The sequence below is a fragment of the Cydia pomonella genome, chromosome 26, assembly GCF_033807575.1.
Source record: "Cydia pomonella isolate Wapato2018A chromosome 26, ilCydPomo1, whole genome shotgun sequence".
Lineage (NCBI taxonomy): Eukaryota > Metazoa > Arthropoda > Insecta > Lepidoptera > Tortricidae > Cydia > Cydia pomonella.
The window spans coordinates 11158272-11174303 of NC_084728.1; the positions used below are offsets into that span (position 1 = coordinate 11158272).

General features: G+C 39.2%; 1 protein-coding gene across 6 annotated transcripts in view; it reads right to left on the reverse strand.

Moving 5' to 3' along the window:
* The window catches only part of LOC133532282 (cilia- and flagella-associated protein 410), a 43521-nt gene that overhangs the window by 10529 nt on the left and 16960 nt on the right, over nucleotides 1–16032 (reverse strand). For all 6 annotated transcript variants that reach the window (XM_061870884.1, XM_061870885.1, XM_061870883.1 and 3 more), the window contains exons 2-5: nucleotides 5915–5980; nucleotides 3875–4042; nucleotides 2475–2613; nucleotides 1343–1588 (exon numbers count right to left, since the gene is read on the reverse strand). In XM_061870884.1, the coding sequence (XP_061726868.1) occupies nucleotides 1343–1588; nucleotides 2475–2613; nucleotides 3875–4042; nucleotides 5915–5980 (619 nt within the window). The remainder of the gene's footprint in view (nucleotides 1–1342; nucleotides 1589–2474; nucleotides 2614–3874; nucleotides 4043–5914; nucleotides 5981–16032) is intronic.

Consider the following 16032-nt stretch of genomic DNA (forward strand, 5'->3'; position numbering starts at 1 on the left):
TAACAATAAATAAAACACATAACGATCGAAACTCTGGTATCGTCTTGGCTCGTCACAATCGTTTTTTGTCAAATTCTTATATTCGTCACTTTCGTGATTGGTAATCTTTGTTGTTTGTCTATTTCTTATTCCGGCTTATTTCGTTATTCGTCAACATCTTCTTTGGGCATGTTCGATGTTAGTGTATGTTGTTTTTGGAATTTATATATTTTTTTATTGGACACATTCTTTATTAACCTCATTCGAAATCATTAGGGCTGTTTCCATAAATCAGGAAATGAAGACATACATTACTTCTTGCCCTAGGCTAGGAAAAGACAAACAACAAATATGACCAAAGATGACAAAGACTACCAGTGAAAGTGACGAATGCAGAATGAGATGAATTAAGAACTTGACAAAAACCGAATAGGACCAACAACGAATTTACGAATAAGTAGTGAGTCTGAAAACAACATAGATTTACATCGAACATGCCCAAAGATGTTGACGAATACCGAAATGAGCCGGAATAAGAAATAGACGACCCACAAAAGTGACGAATGAAGAATGGGTGACGAAAGCAGAACGGGACGAATTTAAGAACTTGACAAAAAACGATTGAGACGAGCCAAGACGATACCGAAACTCTCTGCGCTGAAAAATTATGAATTTTATCACACCACGTTAGCGGTGAACAGGTTTACAGCTCGCCTGACGGAAAGCGGTTACTGCAGCCTATAGACGCTTGAGCGTCTGGAGATGTGATATGCGATCGTTCACTTAGCCGTCGTTACCTGCTTGTATCTGATGGTCCCGACAAGGCTGTTCCTGCGAGTATGCGAGTTGCCTACGTGCAGGCAACGGCGGCTAAATAAAGGTCAGTACAGTCAGCATCAAAGGTAGCGGATCAGACTATTATGGTATGGTATTATAAGTAAGTATGGTATTCTCTCATAACTTAATAAAAAAGTTATGTCTCTATGTGTAGAATTGTGACATATACTTTTGCACGCGAACTGTAGAGATATATTCCTATTTGGAAAAGTATTCCAGTAGAGATAGTACGGTCGCTTTTATATCGCCTGTTGTCACTTTTCGGGCGTACAGGGTGACAGACACTTTTGGCGTGTTGTTTCCAAAAGTACATACTCACTTTATGAATAGAATTTGTTCATAAAGTACATGGACTTGGACACATTTTGAATGGAATTCATTCATAAAGTGGCCATGCACTGTTTCAGCTAGCGCGGCTGTCATCAGAGCGAGCAGTCAAGATAGCTCTCGCGTCAACGTTAGCGTCGGTCTTAATAAATCGTTTACCTAAGACTTGGTGCTTTTAATGTTATTAGTAGATAGTTACTTGGTCGTGTCTCTGATGGTCCCGGTAAGGCTCGGGCTCGGGGCGATGGTCCCGGCAGGCGGGCTCGGGGCGGTGGTCCCGGCAGGCGGGCTCGGGGCGGTGGTCCCGGCAGGCGGGCTCGGGGCGGTGGTCCCGGCAGGCGGGCTCGGGGCGGCCGTAGTCGCGCTCGGGGCTGGAGTCGCTGGAGCGCGCGCGGGCGGCGCGGCGCGCGCTGCCGCCGCTCCGCACGCTCTCCGCGTAAGCTTCCTGAAATAGAGAATAAGTATAGTATGAGGAGTGCCTGCACGTGTTTCTCTTGCCTCAATGTTTTCCATGTATAGTCGAGTCTCTCTGAGTGTCGCTGCCGACACAATGTGGCAGCGCTTTTATAAGCACCATGTTGTCACCAGTACGAGTAGTACGTTGATAATGGTACTGCTGTGGCCCGGACCGACAGGCGAACGCAAAGATGGAAGACCGTACATGCGATGGTCCGATGACATTACAAAAATTGCTGGCCCAATTAACAGCACAAGACCGATCTAAATGCCTCTCTCTGGAGAAGGCATTTACCCGAGAAGGGGTTCTTGCTTCGTAGTGTAGGAATATTCTTAGTGTTATTTAAAAATTCAATTTGTGTAAAAATAATGACATTTTTGACTATTTATCATAATTATCTATATTCCTTCCATTTGTTGTTGGAATCATGTTGATATTGTAACTACATACTTGCAAGAAATAAAAGGCTTTTTTATTTATTTTATTGCCACACTCTGCCCCTGGAGACTTAACTTACGGTCTACGAACGATAAATCCTTAGACAGAACTTTCTTTCGGTAGCTTATTTGGTACAGCTGTGTGGTTGCATGCTGTTCTGGGTATTCTTCATCATCCGAAGCAATGAGCGAGCCGCCTCTTCTAACTCCTCTTGTTGCACGACGACATTCAACTATCCATGATACACTTTCCTAGTTACCCTTATTGCAACGACGTAAGTCATACTAACCTTAGGCACGTATTTTTAGTCAGACATTTTGCGGAAACCCAGGTCTCCATTTTCAAGTGCGTGAGTAACGTTTACTGCTACACGCCGCGCAAAAATACGTGAGTTAAACCGTGTAATCAGCCTAGAGTCCATAAACGTCAGTTATACCTGTTGTTGTGGATATCCTTCATCATCTGAATCAATGAGCGAACCTCGGCGCTGCGCCTCTTCCAGCTCCTCTTGTTGCACGGCGACATTGTCGAGCTTTTCTAGCCGCGGCAAGTTACGGAGCACTGTTAGTCGATACCTGAAACACAAATAAATAATGTTATTAACAAGCCAATCGAGCCACGTGATATACGATGATGCTCTAACCTTCAAGCCACCTGGCTCCATCTGTACATTCAGTACTAGAGGCAATAGCTGTTATGAAGTGTTGTAAATTAATAATCATAATCTTTATTCTTTATGAGAAATGGGTTCCATTGCCAGTATTTACTATTGTAACTATTGTTTCTATGGACTCGCCAATACTACATTTACAGGTGTACAAACAGAATATTTATTATGCATATTAATTATATACTTACTTTACTCTTTGATAATCATAATCTATATCAAAGAGAATTTGAAATAGAGGTGGAATGTCAAATAAAACGTTGTAGCCACAGCAAATTTACTGCCCTCTTTCAAAACATAATTAAAACTTTTAGAACACCATTTGACTTTGTAGGGACTGCGTCCTACATTCGCCCAAGCTTTAGATGATATTTAATAAATAATGTATTAATTTAGCTTTTCCCGTTATGCGCAATGTGCTTTTAGTTAATAGTATACTTAACTGTTTATTATAATCGTTATAGGGATGAGCTTGTAAAAACATTGTAATATAAGTTATCTGTTTCCGTCTCTTTGTCGGCACTCGCCTTTGTGTTAATCTCTCTTTGTTTTATTTCTTTGTCAGTGTCCGAATATTGTTAACTTTAAGTAATTAACTGATTTGTAGCCAGCGGGGTAATCCGTGGGAAACGTTAGGATTCGCCATGTGCGAAACCGTTATATGTTCTGTACCGCTATTCCTATTGCGTACCTGACGCAAGGTTATAATCATCGGGATCGCGGGAGTCAGGATAGTTCGTAGTCAGACGTCAACTCGACAAGTTGTCTCGTACCTATTATCACAGGTTGAGCTTGATATCGTATCGCTCCCTCGCGTTCTCTTGGTACCTATCTTTAACGGTCCAGCTCGCTTATATATCGCCCCCTAATTATTATTGTAATTAGTGTTAGTTTAGTATTGAGTTGTGTTAATATAGATTTGTTATTGTTACCGCGTCTGAACTTTTTATTTCCAACAATCCCAACACCTAAGTACATATACCAAACCCCACTGCCAAACCTTTGATCCTTATTCTTTAATGATATGTGTCAAATTTGTTAAATATCAACAAGTGGCGTTTTATTGTTAACCGTAGCATAATGCGTAGGAGTCTTGTTGAAAGGATGTAAGGTAGGGCGGGATTGCAATATGGTGCCGTGACCAGGATTAATCAAACCATTGTACTCACTGTGGGTGGTGTGTGCAGGGGTTCTCATCGAGCCAGAGCGAGGTGAGTGCTGGAAGATGCCGCAGATGTCTGATCTCCCGCAGGTCTTTGATCTCGTTCTTGCGGACGTATAGTTCCCGTAGCAATCGGCAACCGGCGAAGTCCTGTAGGCTGCGGATCTTGTTTATGCTGGAAAGAAAAATATATTCCTCTGAAATTTAACGCTAAGTGGAATAAATAGTTTCATGTTGTCTTTGCCATTTCATTAATTTTCTAAAAAAATCTGACATGATACTGCAATTTTTAAACGGATACAAATATTTCGTCTTTCTACTTCTCTGCCAAATACAACTAATAGGTCTAAAGAAGCGCAAGTTGCGGAAAGTTTTCAAAAAGTTGGGAAAGTTCTCGTAAATTACGGTATACAAAAACCATGAAAAGTTTGCGATATTTCGGCATACAAAAGTTTGTAACAAAACCAATAAAAAAATTCCATCTGATATTTCGCAATTTTGGAAACTGTCCGACGGTCAGACAATTCCACTAAATTTCACATTTACATGTAGATTGCAGTTCAAACGCAGTATATCAGCTTCCGGCATTGCTACTCGCGCATGCGTCAGGTAGCAACAAGCGAGGCTTCATTAACTAGAGCGTGGCGCGTTGCCCAATGCCTAAGTCGTAAGGCAGAGCTCTAGGTCTTCTAATGCATGTACAATTTTCCGCTACGATGGTCAGGGTTCAGGGGCGCAAGCAGGGTCCTTCTGCTCATGCCGGTGCTCAAGGTTGCTGTAAAAGGCTATTCAGCCGGTAGTGATCAGAGGGCCCACCGCTAAAACGAAACTCGAAGTTTCGTTACCTGCCTCTTCATCGCTCTTCCATGCTAATAGATAGAGATAGAGAGGCAGATAAGGAAATTTTGATTTTCACTTTTCGAGGTAGGCCCTCGGGGCGGAAGGGTCAAGATATCAGAGTCTGCTCTTTGCCGGCAGCGGGAATAACAGACTAAGAGTGGCATTATCAAGGTACTACCATCGATCGTGCTTCATGCTGGATCTAGAATTTCCGGCAGCGTATTGAATATTAGCATTCATCATCATCTTCATATAAGCCCTTACGAGCCAACGGAACCCCCGAAAGCGACCACCATTACGTTAACATGTTGGTCCACCTGCCATCATTTTGCCTAGAAACATGGTAATGACGTAACCCACATCTTGCACCTTGGTGCGGCGTCGGATCCCGATATGGCATTATTCTTAATTAACCATCGGTGGATGAAGTCATTAACAAGAAGGTTATTGAATTGCCAGTGAACAATGAGGAATTGAGGCGGATGGTAAGGTTAGCCTAAGCTAGTCGGTGCTATCAGTTTCCGCCGTTTTCGTGCGTGGGGTGGCAACAGGCAAGGCCGAGCGTTTTGGAGCGTAGAGCGGAAAGCGTTGCACAATCTCATAAACGGGCTCTTAGGCAATACGGTACGCGGATTTCAAACTTAAGTGTCCTGACGCATTAGTTGTAATGTAACGTCATATTCATATCGTCATAACAATGTTAATTGGATAATATTTTTCGTCAAAAACATTTTGACAGGATAACAACAGCATCTATTTAGTGAATTATAGTAGTGTACTCAACCTTTTTACCCTATTACGGGAAGGCAGACGGGTCGCGACCGACTGATTGGATTATCTGACATCATTAGCGTCCCCAGTCATGCTTTACTAAGCTCAGGATAACAACAGCATCTAGTGCAGTACTCAACGTTTATACCCTACTACGGAAAGGAGACGGGTCGCGAAATAAATGAATGAATATGTATGTTTGTGTAGACTGCAGTATGTTGCACCGTAGCATCATAACTAAAGAGCCGAATTTAATGTGTACTGTCATTGATTCTTTTTACTGACGCGGGTGTCATACGAAACGAACCCCCAGGTTTTTACGAAAACAGTGATGGTTAAAGTTTCCCCAACGTTCGCTTTTTACTTCGAGCTCCCATTAAAATTTGTAACCGTAACAAACCACGAAAATTTAGGGATTTTCGTTACATGATCTTACCTGAAAGCTAGCACCTCGACGTTTGGCATCCGCCGCAGGAGACTGACGTCGCCCAACTCCGCACCCCTACAAACAAACAAACACACATATTAGTCATCAGTTGTTAAACAGCCTGTTATTACACATACAGTAGATGCCTGGTTAATGCTCATCACACAATAAAGCGGCTGAAAAGATTTGGATAACATTTAGTACACTGATTTATAATAACCGAGAGTAAAATATAGGATAAGTACTTTTCTCAGAAGTAAGCCTGAATGAGGTTTCAAAGCTTCAAAGGACAGACATCACAAAATTCACAAATGCTCATATTATTTAAATGTATCAAAATATCAGCATAAGTCAGAATATACAAATATTAATATAGCGCGATATAGGTCAGCGTGTAATTTTTTTCCTTTAATATAGCGTTATTTTTCAATTTGTATAACACGGTATGAAATTACATCGATTGTCGACAACTCTACAGTCGACTAGGGAATGCTAACCGGTTAACCGGTTAACCGGTTACCCGGTAATTTGACCAATATTACAGTCGGTAAAATACCGGTAATTTCCAGCCGTAACCGGGAATTTACCGAACGTTGTATAGGCAAATAAAAATGTAACAACCTGTTGAATTAGCCCATCTATGTCTTCGTACTTACAAAAAAACAATTACTACGGTTTACGATTACGAAGAGACACTTAAAATACTTACTTTTCTGCATCTTATGATCTCGTCGGAGTAGGAACTAGGAAGCAATGTTTTGTGACAAATGAGTGGTCGCTAATCCCTCGCCCTTTCCCTTCTCGCCACACCTACCCGATCCGCCTTACTATGTTCAGTGTCCTTTGTTTTAGTCTGTAGTGTCAGACAAGTGTGGAATGCGAAAGAACATTTTCTACCGCTGGTTACTTATGTTCAAGATATCGTTCACGAATGTCTAAGCAACGTTCTATATTTTATATATAATTAACAGAATGATCTGATGATGACATGTTCCTGATTCCAACTCCTATCTTAAGAGCCCGGTAACGATTTTAGAGCAAAAAATTTAAATTGAAAGATTTAGTCGTTGTAATTGGACACCTTTTGTTACGTAATATCTAAATAACAAGTATTGGTTTCTATTAGCACGTTTTTTCATCTTGCCTTTTAATAATGAGGTCGCAAGCGTGCGTCCCCGGTAATAGGTGACGAGAAGGGATAGTTTTTAAAAATTCATATAAATTATGGTAGTAAATTATACAAAATGATGTATAAGAACAGTTTCAGCAAATGTTGTAGATTGTTTAAGTATCAAAATTACGTTGAAATTAAGTCAATTTTCAGAGAAATGCTCACTTGTTTTGAAGTAATTTCTGGAGAAAATTGATTTCGTCTAACTTTCATTTACACTACTTCAAATTTATAGTAACAAAAATGTAGTTTATTAAAGTTGAAGTACAGGATATGTGTAATACAAAATTACCATTTTTAGCAGTCCAAACTTAACGAAATTTACAAATAAGATCGACAAAATCACTGCTTTTCGCGCGTTTACCTAAACGTCCATCAGAAAAAAAATCATTACTAATTAAGTGAGTCTGTTTAAAAAAAAAAATATAATGAAAGATAACAAGACGTGCTAATAGAAACCAGTACTTGTTATTTTTAATAGTTAACAAAAGGTGTACAATTTCATGCGCTTAATCTATCAATTTGACATTTTTGCGACTAAAATCGATAACGGCCTCTTAAAGTGCAATTTTAAAATAACTAGTGTTAAAATGATATGAAACTAATCTTGCTGTTAAATATTCTATTTTCTTATATTTACTAGATTTTAATGAATGTTGATTACGGTTTTAGTTACTTTAATAACAATATTATTATTGATAGATGTGTAAATGCAAACGTGTGTGACATTTAAATGACGACTGTCACTTTTTTGTTACCCTTTGATTACTGCGATTTTTAAAGAATTAAAAAAGTTTAATGTTGCTTATTTAATGTACAAGATCATTTCGCTTTGAAATGATACATGTTTGATTTTTTATTTAATATGATTAGTAAATATATCTTGTTTAATGTTTATAGTTTATTTTCATTATTTTGTTTTGTCGATGTTTCTATAACGTGCTGTTGATTACTTTTAAAGGTTACTGACGAAAATAAGGACACAATCAATAATAATGCAAAATCAATGTTTTTTATTTCATAAACGTATAACCGGTAATTTACCGGTTAACCGGTTAGTGGGACCTCGCGTCGGTAAATTACCGGTAATGAAAAACGCCCGGTTATTGCATTCCCTACAGTCGACGTCAAAAGTGATATTTGCACTTTCGCATCTGCTTTGTCAATTCTAACTTAGGAACAATCCTTCTGTCCGTGGGTCACGTAGGGTCTGCTTTTAGAAAACGAATTCCAATCGATTCCCATGAAGTGCAGTAACTATATTGTCATATGCGAATCAATCGACCGAACACGGAAGTTCGCGATATATCTATCACTCAGTCAAGGTCAAGGAACAACGATTCAAAACAATAACCCGAAACGGACAACACTGAAACACGATGCCATCAAATCTGAACCTTATTACATGCCACATAAAGTCATTATCATAACGCACGGTTGATGTTGCTATTACATCAATGGCAATCAATACAATGAGCGTTTAAAACAAAGCATCTAGTGATCTGACTGCTTCAAATATATACTCTATCTGAATTAGGATAAAGTTGAAATTTCAACACGCTTGGTACAGGTACATCATGTACCATCGTAGATAACTGATTGATCATTCGTGAAACTTATTGCAAAGAGTTAAGGTCGATAACTGATAACTGTGTCGCTGGTTCGTGGCTGTGATGTAGTTGATATTCAATATGCGTGTGCTGACTCTTTTGGAACACTTTCCCACGATATTTTGATAATCATGCAAACTAATGGATAAGACAGAGTCGGGTTAGCATGTTAGATAATGATTCTGCCGCTTAAAGACCTAGTTTTTTTAAGAGTTTTATCTTGAGAGGAGATCTACGGTGTGTTCACATTGTCTGATTCGATATCGGATGTCGGATACGTACTTATACCTTTATAATTCAATTGAAAATCCATTCAACGCATTTGTTTCATACAACCAAGACACATTTTTATTAGTAACACTTGCATACTAAGGGGTTAGTAGGCAGGCACAGCGAGAGCTTAAATTTAAAACAAAATAAAACTCCAGTTCTTCGCAGTGTTACAAGTAGGGATAGTCAACCCTGTCCGCTATCATTCGCAGGATGCTGTTGGGACTGCCGCGCAACTGGCGCACCAGGGATGCTGCGCGCACGCATGCTAGTATAGAAACCGTCCACACGCGCCGCCGCGAACATCCGCGATGCGCTACCGAAACGAGGCAGCCCCATCATCACCCGGAACGCATTGTTCCATCCATCCATTTAATTCATAATTATTGTTCAATTTAGAGAGGCAACACTAAAATAACATAACTTTAAGCCATCGGGTCTCCATCCAGTTTCCGGTATCGGATCGGACAGTGTGAATACGATACTTAGGACTTGACTAAACAAGATTAGAATTAATGTTAAGACTAGTACATTCAATTTAGAAATGAGTCACAATTGAACTCTTCGTCTTCGGATTCAATTACCTAGGCGCAAAATTTTACACCTAAAAATAATAAAAATCGGCAATCTTATCGTAATGTATTTTGAATTCTTTTCATCACTAGATACCTATGTATATGCCATTTAAGTAATTTTACATGATGTGCCGCATGTAAGCAAGCTAACATGCGCAATTATATCACACACGTCACTCGTACATAAAACATCACTCACGTATCATATCACATCATAACACACCAACTAGAAACGTAACTCCACCCTAAACTCAAGCAAAGTACGCCATTTTGTATCCGTAGCCGGATAATATAATACGCGGTTTCACTTTCGCGGAGTCAACAACCTAAACAGAGATACGAAAGGTCATTAAATACTACATTCATGTTATTAGAAAAATAATTTTAAAGCGTTTTTATTGTGTTCTTCAATAAATAACACACACCTAATACGACATATTTTCAAAAGGACATAATTGCACCAATGTTTAAGGTTATTTTTGCTAAAAACCACACACTATCGAAATATGAAATGAATGCCATGAGTAACTTGGCACCATTTTGTATGCACCATACTTTCTGTAGTATCTGACTGTAACTGAACTCTCAAATCTCAACTTTTGAAACCCTACCGTAAAGTGTAGAGTTAGCGCCATCTATATTAGCTGTCGAAATCGATATAGCCAAAGAAATTATATTATGTTTACACTTTGCACCTTACTCCTTTGTAATAAAGTAAAATATGCAGATAATCAGTAGACCTTGATTGATGTTATTTTTCTTGAAAAATGACAAAAGAATGCTTTTAAACTCTGAACACACTAATGGCATTATTCATAAGCGCGTTACATTTTCTTCTCAATCTGTCATTTTGATATGATGTACGTAATTGTAAGAAAGGTATAAAACAAACGACAGGCGTAGCGTAATACAGGCGTAAAAAACATAACTTCTGACATAATCAAACAATAAAAAATCTTCATCTGACGAGAAAGTAAGATCGTCGATACATCCGCCGAAGACATCTGACGCCAGTGACGCCATGATTTTAACTACCTATTAGTTAAAATCATGGCGTCACTGGCGTCAGATGTCATTTTCACTTATAACACGAATACCCTTACGCGACGCTTGGTGCCCAGAACACTACAGAGCCCGTATACAACTATAACTTAACAATAGACAAAGGATTAGCCGCTCGGGGCCAGCTACAAATCGAAAGACTATACTCGTAACGTTTTTATGATACGCTTAGGCGACGCCTACGCTTACGCTCCGTGTGCTGAGGACCTAAGAATGCATGCATATGCCTAAAAGCTTCCTTCATACTTGACGTATAAAAACTTCAAATAGTCGATCACTAATCGGAGTCCAGTATCATTGTCATTTCGTTTCACAGACTTGCAACTCTCAAACTGGAGGTCATTGCAAATCATCGGATTGACAGTTATTCTGAGTCATTTATTATTTACGACGACGTTATGATCGAGATGACGGTAGCTGATGTCCCAACAGTCGCTCAAACAATGACCAGTTACGACACTTAACGACATTTTGCGTCGTTTACGATAACTGTTTGAAACAAAAACGACAAGGGACTTACTTTTGGATTCATGTACGGTCAAGGAATTTAATTTCAGTACCATTTCGTACCTTGTCACAGTGACAAATAACATGAAACTCGCTAGAGACCTCATACTATTGTCACTGTGACAATGTACGAAATGGGTCACAAATTAAATTCTTTGACTGTACTGTACATAATTTAGTAATCGTTACATTACTTACATTCCACTCACAGGCAAAAAAAATACAACTCAAATTGTCAGTCGGAAGATGAATTTATGACATGAAAATTGATTAAATGGTGAGTTGTTTGTTGCTGTGTCATATTTCTCTGTTTCTTTGCATCTCCTGAAAGATGAAAATATCGTTACTATCATACTTCTACAATTCCAAATACGAGTATAGGAAAGTAAAAAGTGAACATTTATAAGATTGTCTATTTATAGCACCGGATTCCTTAGAAAATTGTTAAATTAGAAACTTCATAAGTTTGAATAAAATTCGAAAGCTTTGGCCCGGTTACTTGCACTTTCAAACACGAAATATGGGTAAAGTTGTTAATTTATCAGACATTCATGCTCCAAGTTTGAAAAGAAAACATGTCACCATCATTTCATAAGGGTTTTTACTATCACAGTTACACACAGTCAACAACGTGAAATAAGTGAAAAATATCTGACACATCACACAATTTTATTTGTAGCGCTATAGAGCATGTCGAATAATTGTGCACTTGGTGTAATTTATTATTGCAGGTGATTATACTTTTTCACATATGACAAAAGCAATCAATCACCATAAATAGCTTCTTGTGATATTCACTCCCTTAATCGAGGTATAGAGGCATGTCCTGCCATGTTTGGTCAATAGCCTCACCCTGGCAGCATCGCGAGACCCCACCGCGCCCACCGTGAAAAGAACTCTACACCACAATCAATAACACTCAAATTATATTACACCTAATAACATCACCGTACCCAGTCCAAAATGCAATAAGACCAAACCAAACCCAATTGAATTCCAACCTTAAACATCTAGAAATTAGGTTCAAAATCTAAACAGCTAGATTAATTTATTGATGCTCTTTTGTTTTTCACGAGTGATAACGACCTGTCGACTTGTCAATAGAAAATGAACCGTATTAAGTAGTGTTAGGGTATTATTTGAAATGGCGAGCGATGAAGGGTGCGTGTCAGGTAGGGTCGCCATGATTCATGAGATTCTCAAGACACTCCTCAAACTAATGGTGCTTTGATAAGTTTGGAACAGCAACAAGTTTTCACGTTTTCGAGTGCATGAAACTTGTTCGTGTTTTTGTGGAAAATGAAGTGTAAATTACCGAATTAACAATATCTGGTTAAACTACAAATGTCGCTTGTAACAGTTGCTGAAAAAATATAATAGAACATCCAGGAGTGTGATTTTTGCGTAAAAAGTTGAGGAAATAAATCTTCAAATTTTCTTTCCTAGTCGGTTTTGTGTTATAATTACTAATATTTCTTTTGTCCAAAATAGTTTGATAAAATATTAATAGTAACAAATTCGATTCGCCGATTTTGTTGAAAAAAAAAATGCGAAAAATGTGACGTCACACCAGGGGGGTTTGCCAAATGTGACCAAGTTTGACAAGGAGGGGGGGGGGGGGGGTCAAAAAACCTAGAAATTCGCGTAATGTAATTAATGGATGACCCCGTAGTGGAGGCCTAATAGTAATAGGAACTTGCTGCTGCACTGGATGGGTACGGTATACGGTACCAAGCTCTAAAATAAATCTAGGAGAAAATAAGAAAGAGAGTGGTAAGTAGTAAAAATAATGTTGTTATTGGAAACACGACTGATTCTTGACCCGTTTCGAGCGGGGTGATGCGTCAAAAACCGAAATAGCTCGGCGAGGGTACACAATCGATATTTCTTAGACGAGGACGCTATTCGAGTGGAATATTTAAGTGAACGTAGTTTCTGTACAGGGGCCTAGCCAAGAAGACAATCCTGTTTCTATCTCACTAATATGGAAGAGTGAAAGACTATGAGAGACAATAGCTTTTTGTTTCGTTTTCTACAAACGATCTTAGCTAGGCCCCAGTTCCCATAAGCATGAGATGCTCGAAAATATCTGAGCACTATAACAACTTGAAAGAAGAATTCTTCTCAGATGATAATAAGCACCAGCTTGCACTAACCAAAAATTCTTCCTTAATGTAATCTTTGATCAATAAGGCTAGTAAGGATCATTCATTATAGACATATTTCTGCGTAAATATGTACTTGCTGTGCTGTGCTGAATATATCGTAAATTGAAACATATAAGTGATACTTAAGCTCTGCTACAATTTACTACCGAATTTTGTACTTAAATTACAGATCGCTTGACATATTGAGGCAATCGAATTGTCAATTTAGTAGCTGTGATATAAAAACGAGGTCCACATAATATGTTAACCACATATGGATAAGCAGTTCAAGCACACGTTAGAAGGTGCGCCTGTGTACCTCGCGTGAGTAGCGTGCAACCGACCGGCCTCGCCTCGTTACAAGCCTTTCCCTAGTTGACGTGTTGTCCATATTAGGTATACCTATAGGTACTATTACCTACGGGTACCCATATTAGGTAAGGTCGAATCACACCAGGGGGCCTAGCCAAGAGACAATACTTTTCGTAGCATCTGCTACTATCTTAAGATTGTCTGGAAGAGATCGCTCTGTAGCGATAAGGCCGCCTGTTGTCCATCTACATTTATTCTGAGGTTGTGCAATAAAGAGGATATGTATTGTATACTTCTGATAACTTTGCTAGTCAAATCCTTCGGCTACATCACACTAGCTATCTTAAGGCCACTGCACCCACACTAGCGTCTAGTCAGCGCTATGGAAAATGGCGTCTCTGCGCAGTTGCGCCAATGTTGCGTCCAGCAGCAGCCATAGAGTTGACTATTAGACGCCGACGCTCGGGAGACGCTTGTGTGGGGTGGTACTTATACCAAAATTATACTGGTATAGTATGCAGGGGAACCATATACAATTAAAAATAAATGAATATAGCACACAAAACTGCGATTTTGGGTTAGTTTCCTCTTAATAATGTAGATCTGTTTGCGAATTAGATTCGACGGTAACCACAACGAAATTACGTTAAACACGACAAGTATAAGTGTTATCAGACAGCTACCGAACTGCTACCGATGACACGAACGAACTCCTATCGCACGCAATCGGCGCACGCGCCGCTGTCTTTGCGACATGACAATTGTCTTGTAATACAACTTGCAGTGCCTCACGGAAATCTCATGCCACTGTCATGAGTGAAGGAGAAATTATCATTTCACCGACTTGACGATTGTCACCTGAAAATTACAATTTCTTGTCCATTTCTAGATCGGTAAGTAACGAACGTAGGTACGGTTAATGTTTGAGAAGCCAAGAGCGAGTTTGAAATTAATTAATTAAGCTTTGACACTAAAACGTCCTTGACATTACTTGACAAACTTCGCTTTCACGTAAAAAAACCGCATCGAAATCGGTCCATCCGTTGTAATACTACGATGCCACAAACAGACATTGGCGTCAAACATATACCTAACAATCCTCGTTTTGCGTCGGGGTTTTAAAAATAGACTTGACAAATTATCTGAACTGAAAGTGATTATCGTGCTGTGAAGTATGATTTTATAGTTTATATAGACGTACCACTTACCAGCATTTGTTGCCTGTCTAATATGAAATAATAATAAACAATAGAACTTTTGTATATCATATTCCTACACGATTCGATTTGTTTAATATAGTTACAATACCTACCTATCGGTTAAATAATTATGCAGTCATTGTAAAGCCAATTACGCTGACTTGTCAGCTCGCCACCGCGGTGCCGCACCTGCAATGACACCACGATGGTCAGCGGCGCTCACAGTTCACCGCCCGCACTGATAACCCTACACTCGCGAAACATGCAATGCTATTTATAACGATGATTCATTGTAATATGTGGCAAATGTAAACAGTATTATCATGGGATTCGAGGACGGCAAACATACGAGTATATGAAGTAGTACAGAATTAATGGAGAAATGTTTGTTTTACGTATTAATGCCGCTTAGGTACAAACAGCATCCATCAGTGGACCTTATGTCTTTTGTAATAAGGTCCACCGATGGACAGTTAAGAATATGGGCAATGGTACGGTCACGTCTGAAAATATCGATACGAACAAAGTACCAAAAATGTGTATACACGACCTTAATATATTGTCAATAAGGACGTGTATAGATACTTTTGGCACTTTGTTCGTATCGATATTATTAGACGTGATTGTACGCATTGCAGCAAATGACGTTCATATCTGGCGCTCTTTGATCTTATCTATTTATCTTACAAGTGTCACAAGAACGAACTGATATTTATTGACGTTTTCTTTATCACACCATAATATCTTGCCAGCTTCTGCCCGCGACTTCCATCCGGGATGACGATTGACGATGAATAAATACTATCCTGTACTTTCTCGGGCCTCAAACTATCTCTATACCTAGCGTGCAGACTAACAGACAGACATAATTAATTTCGCAGTTATAATGTTAGTATGGATTCTGGTAAAGTAGAAAGAGTTATTGACATGTAGCAATGCGACTCGCGTCACCGCATTACCTCAAATGCTCACTTTCTTTTCATCATACGGGGCGGTAAATCTAAATAAGGCGGTAATGGAAAATTAGAAACTATTGGAGATAACTCCAGTAGGTTTTTTTCACCATTTCATGCAAAATGGGTGTGAGTCACCCCGCCATCTCTTTTTCGGTCCGCCTTTATTCCGGTGGCTATGATGGTCCCATTCAGTGGTCATTTTGGCCCACTGTTGCGGTTGCATGCGGCAGACATACCCAGCCCAGTCCATCCCACATCGGCTTAACGATCTTGTCAGTCACATCAATAATTCGAGTTCTGTAGCGTCGTTTCGTCTTT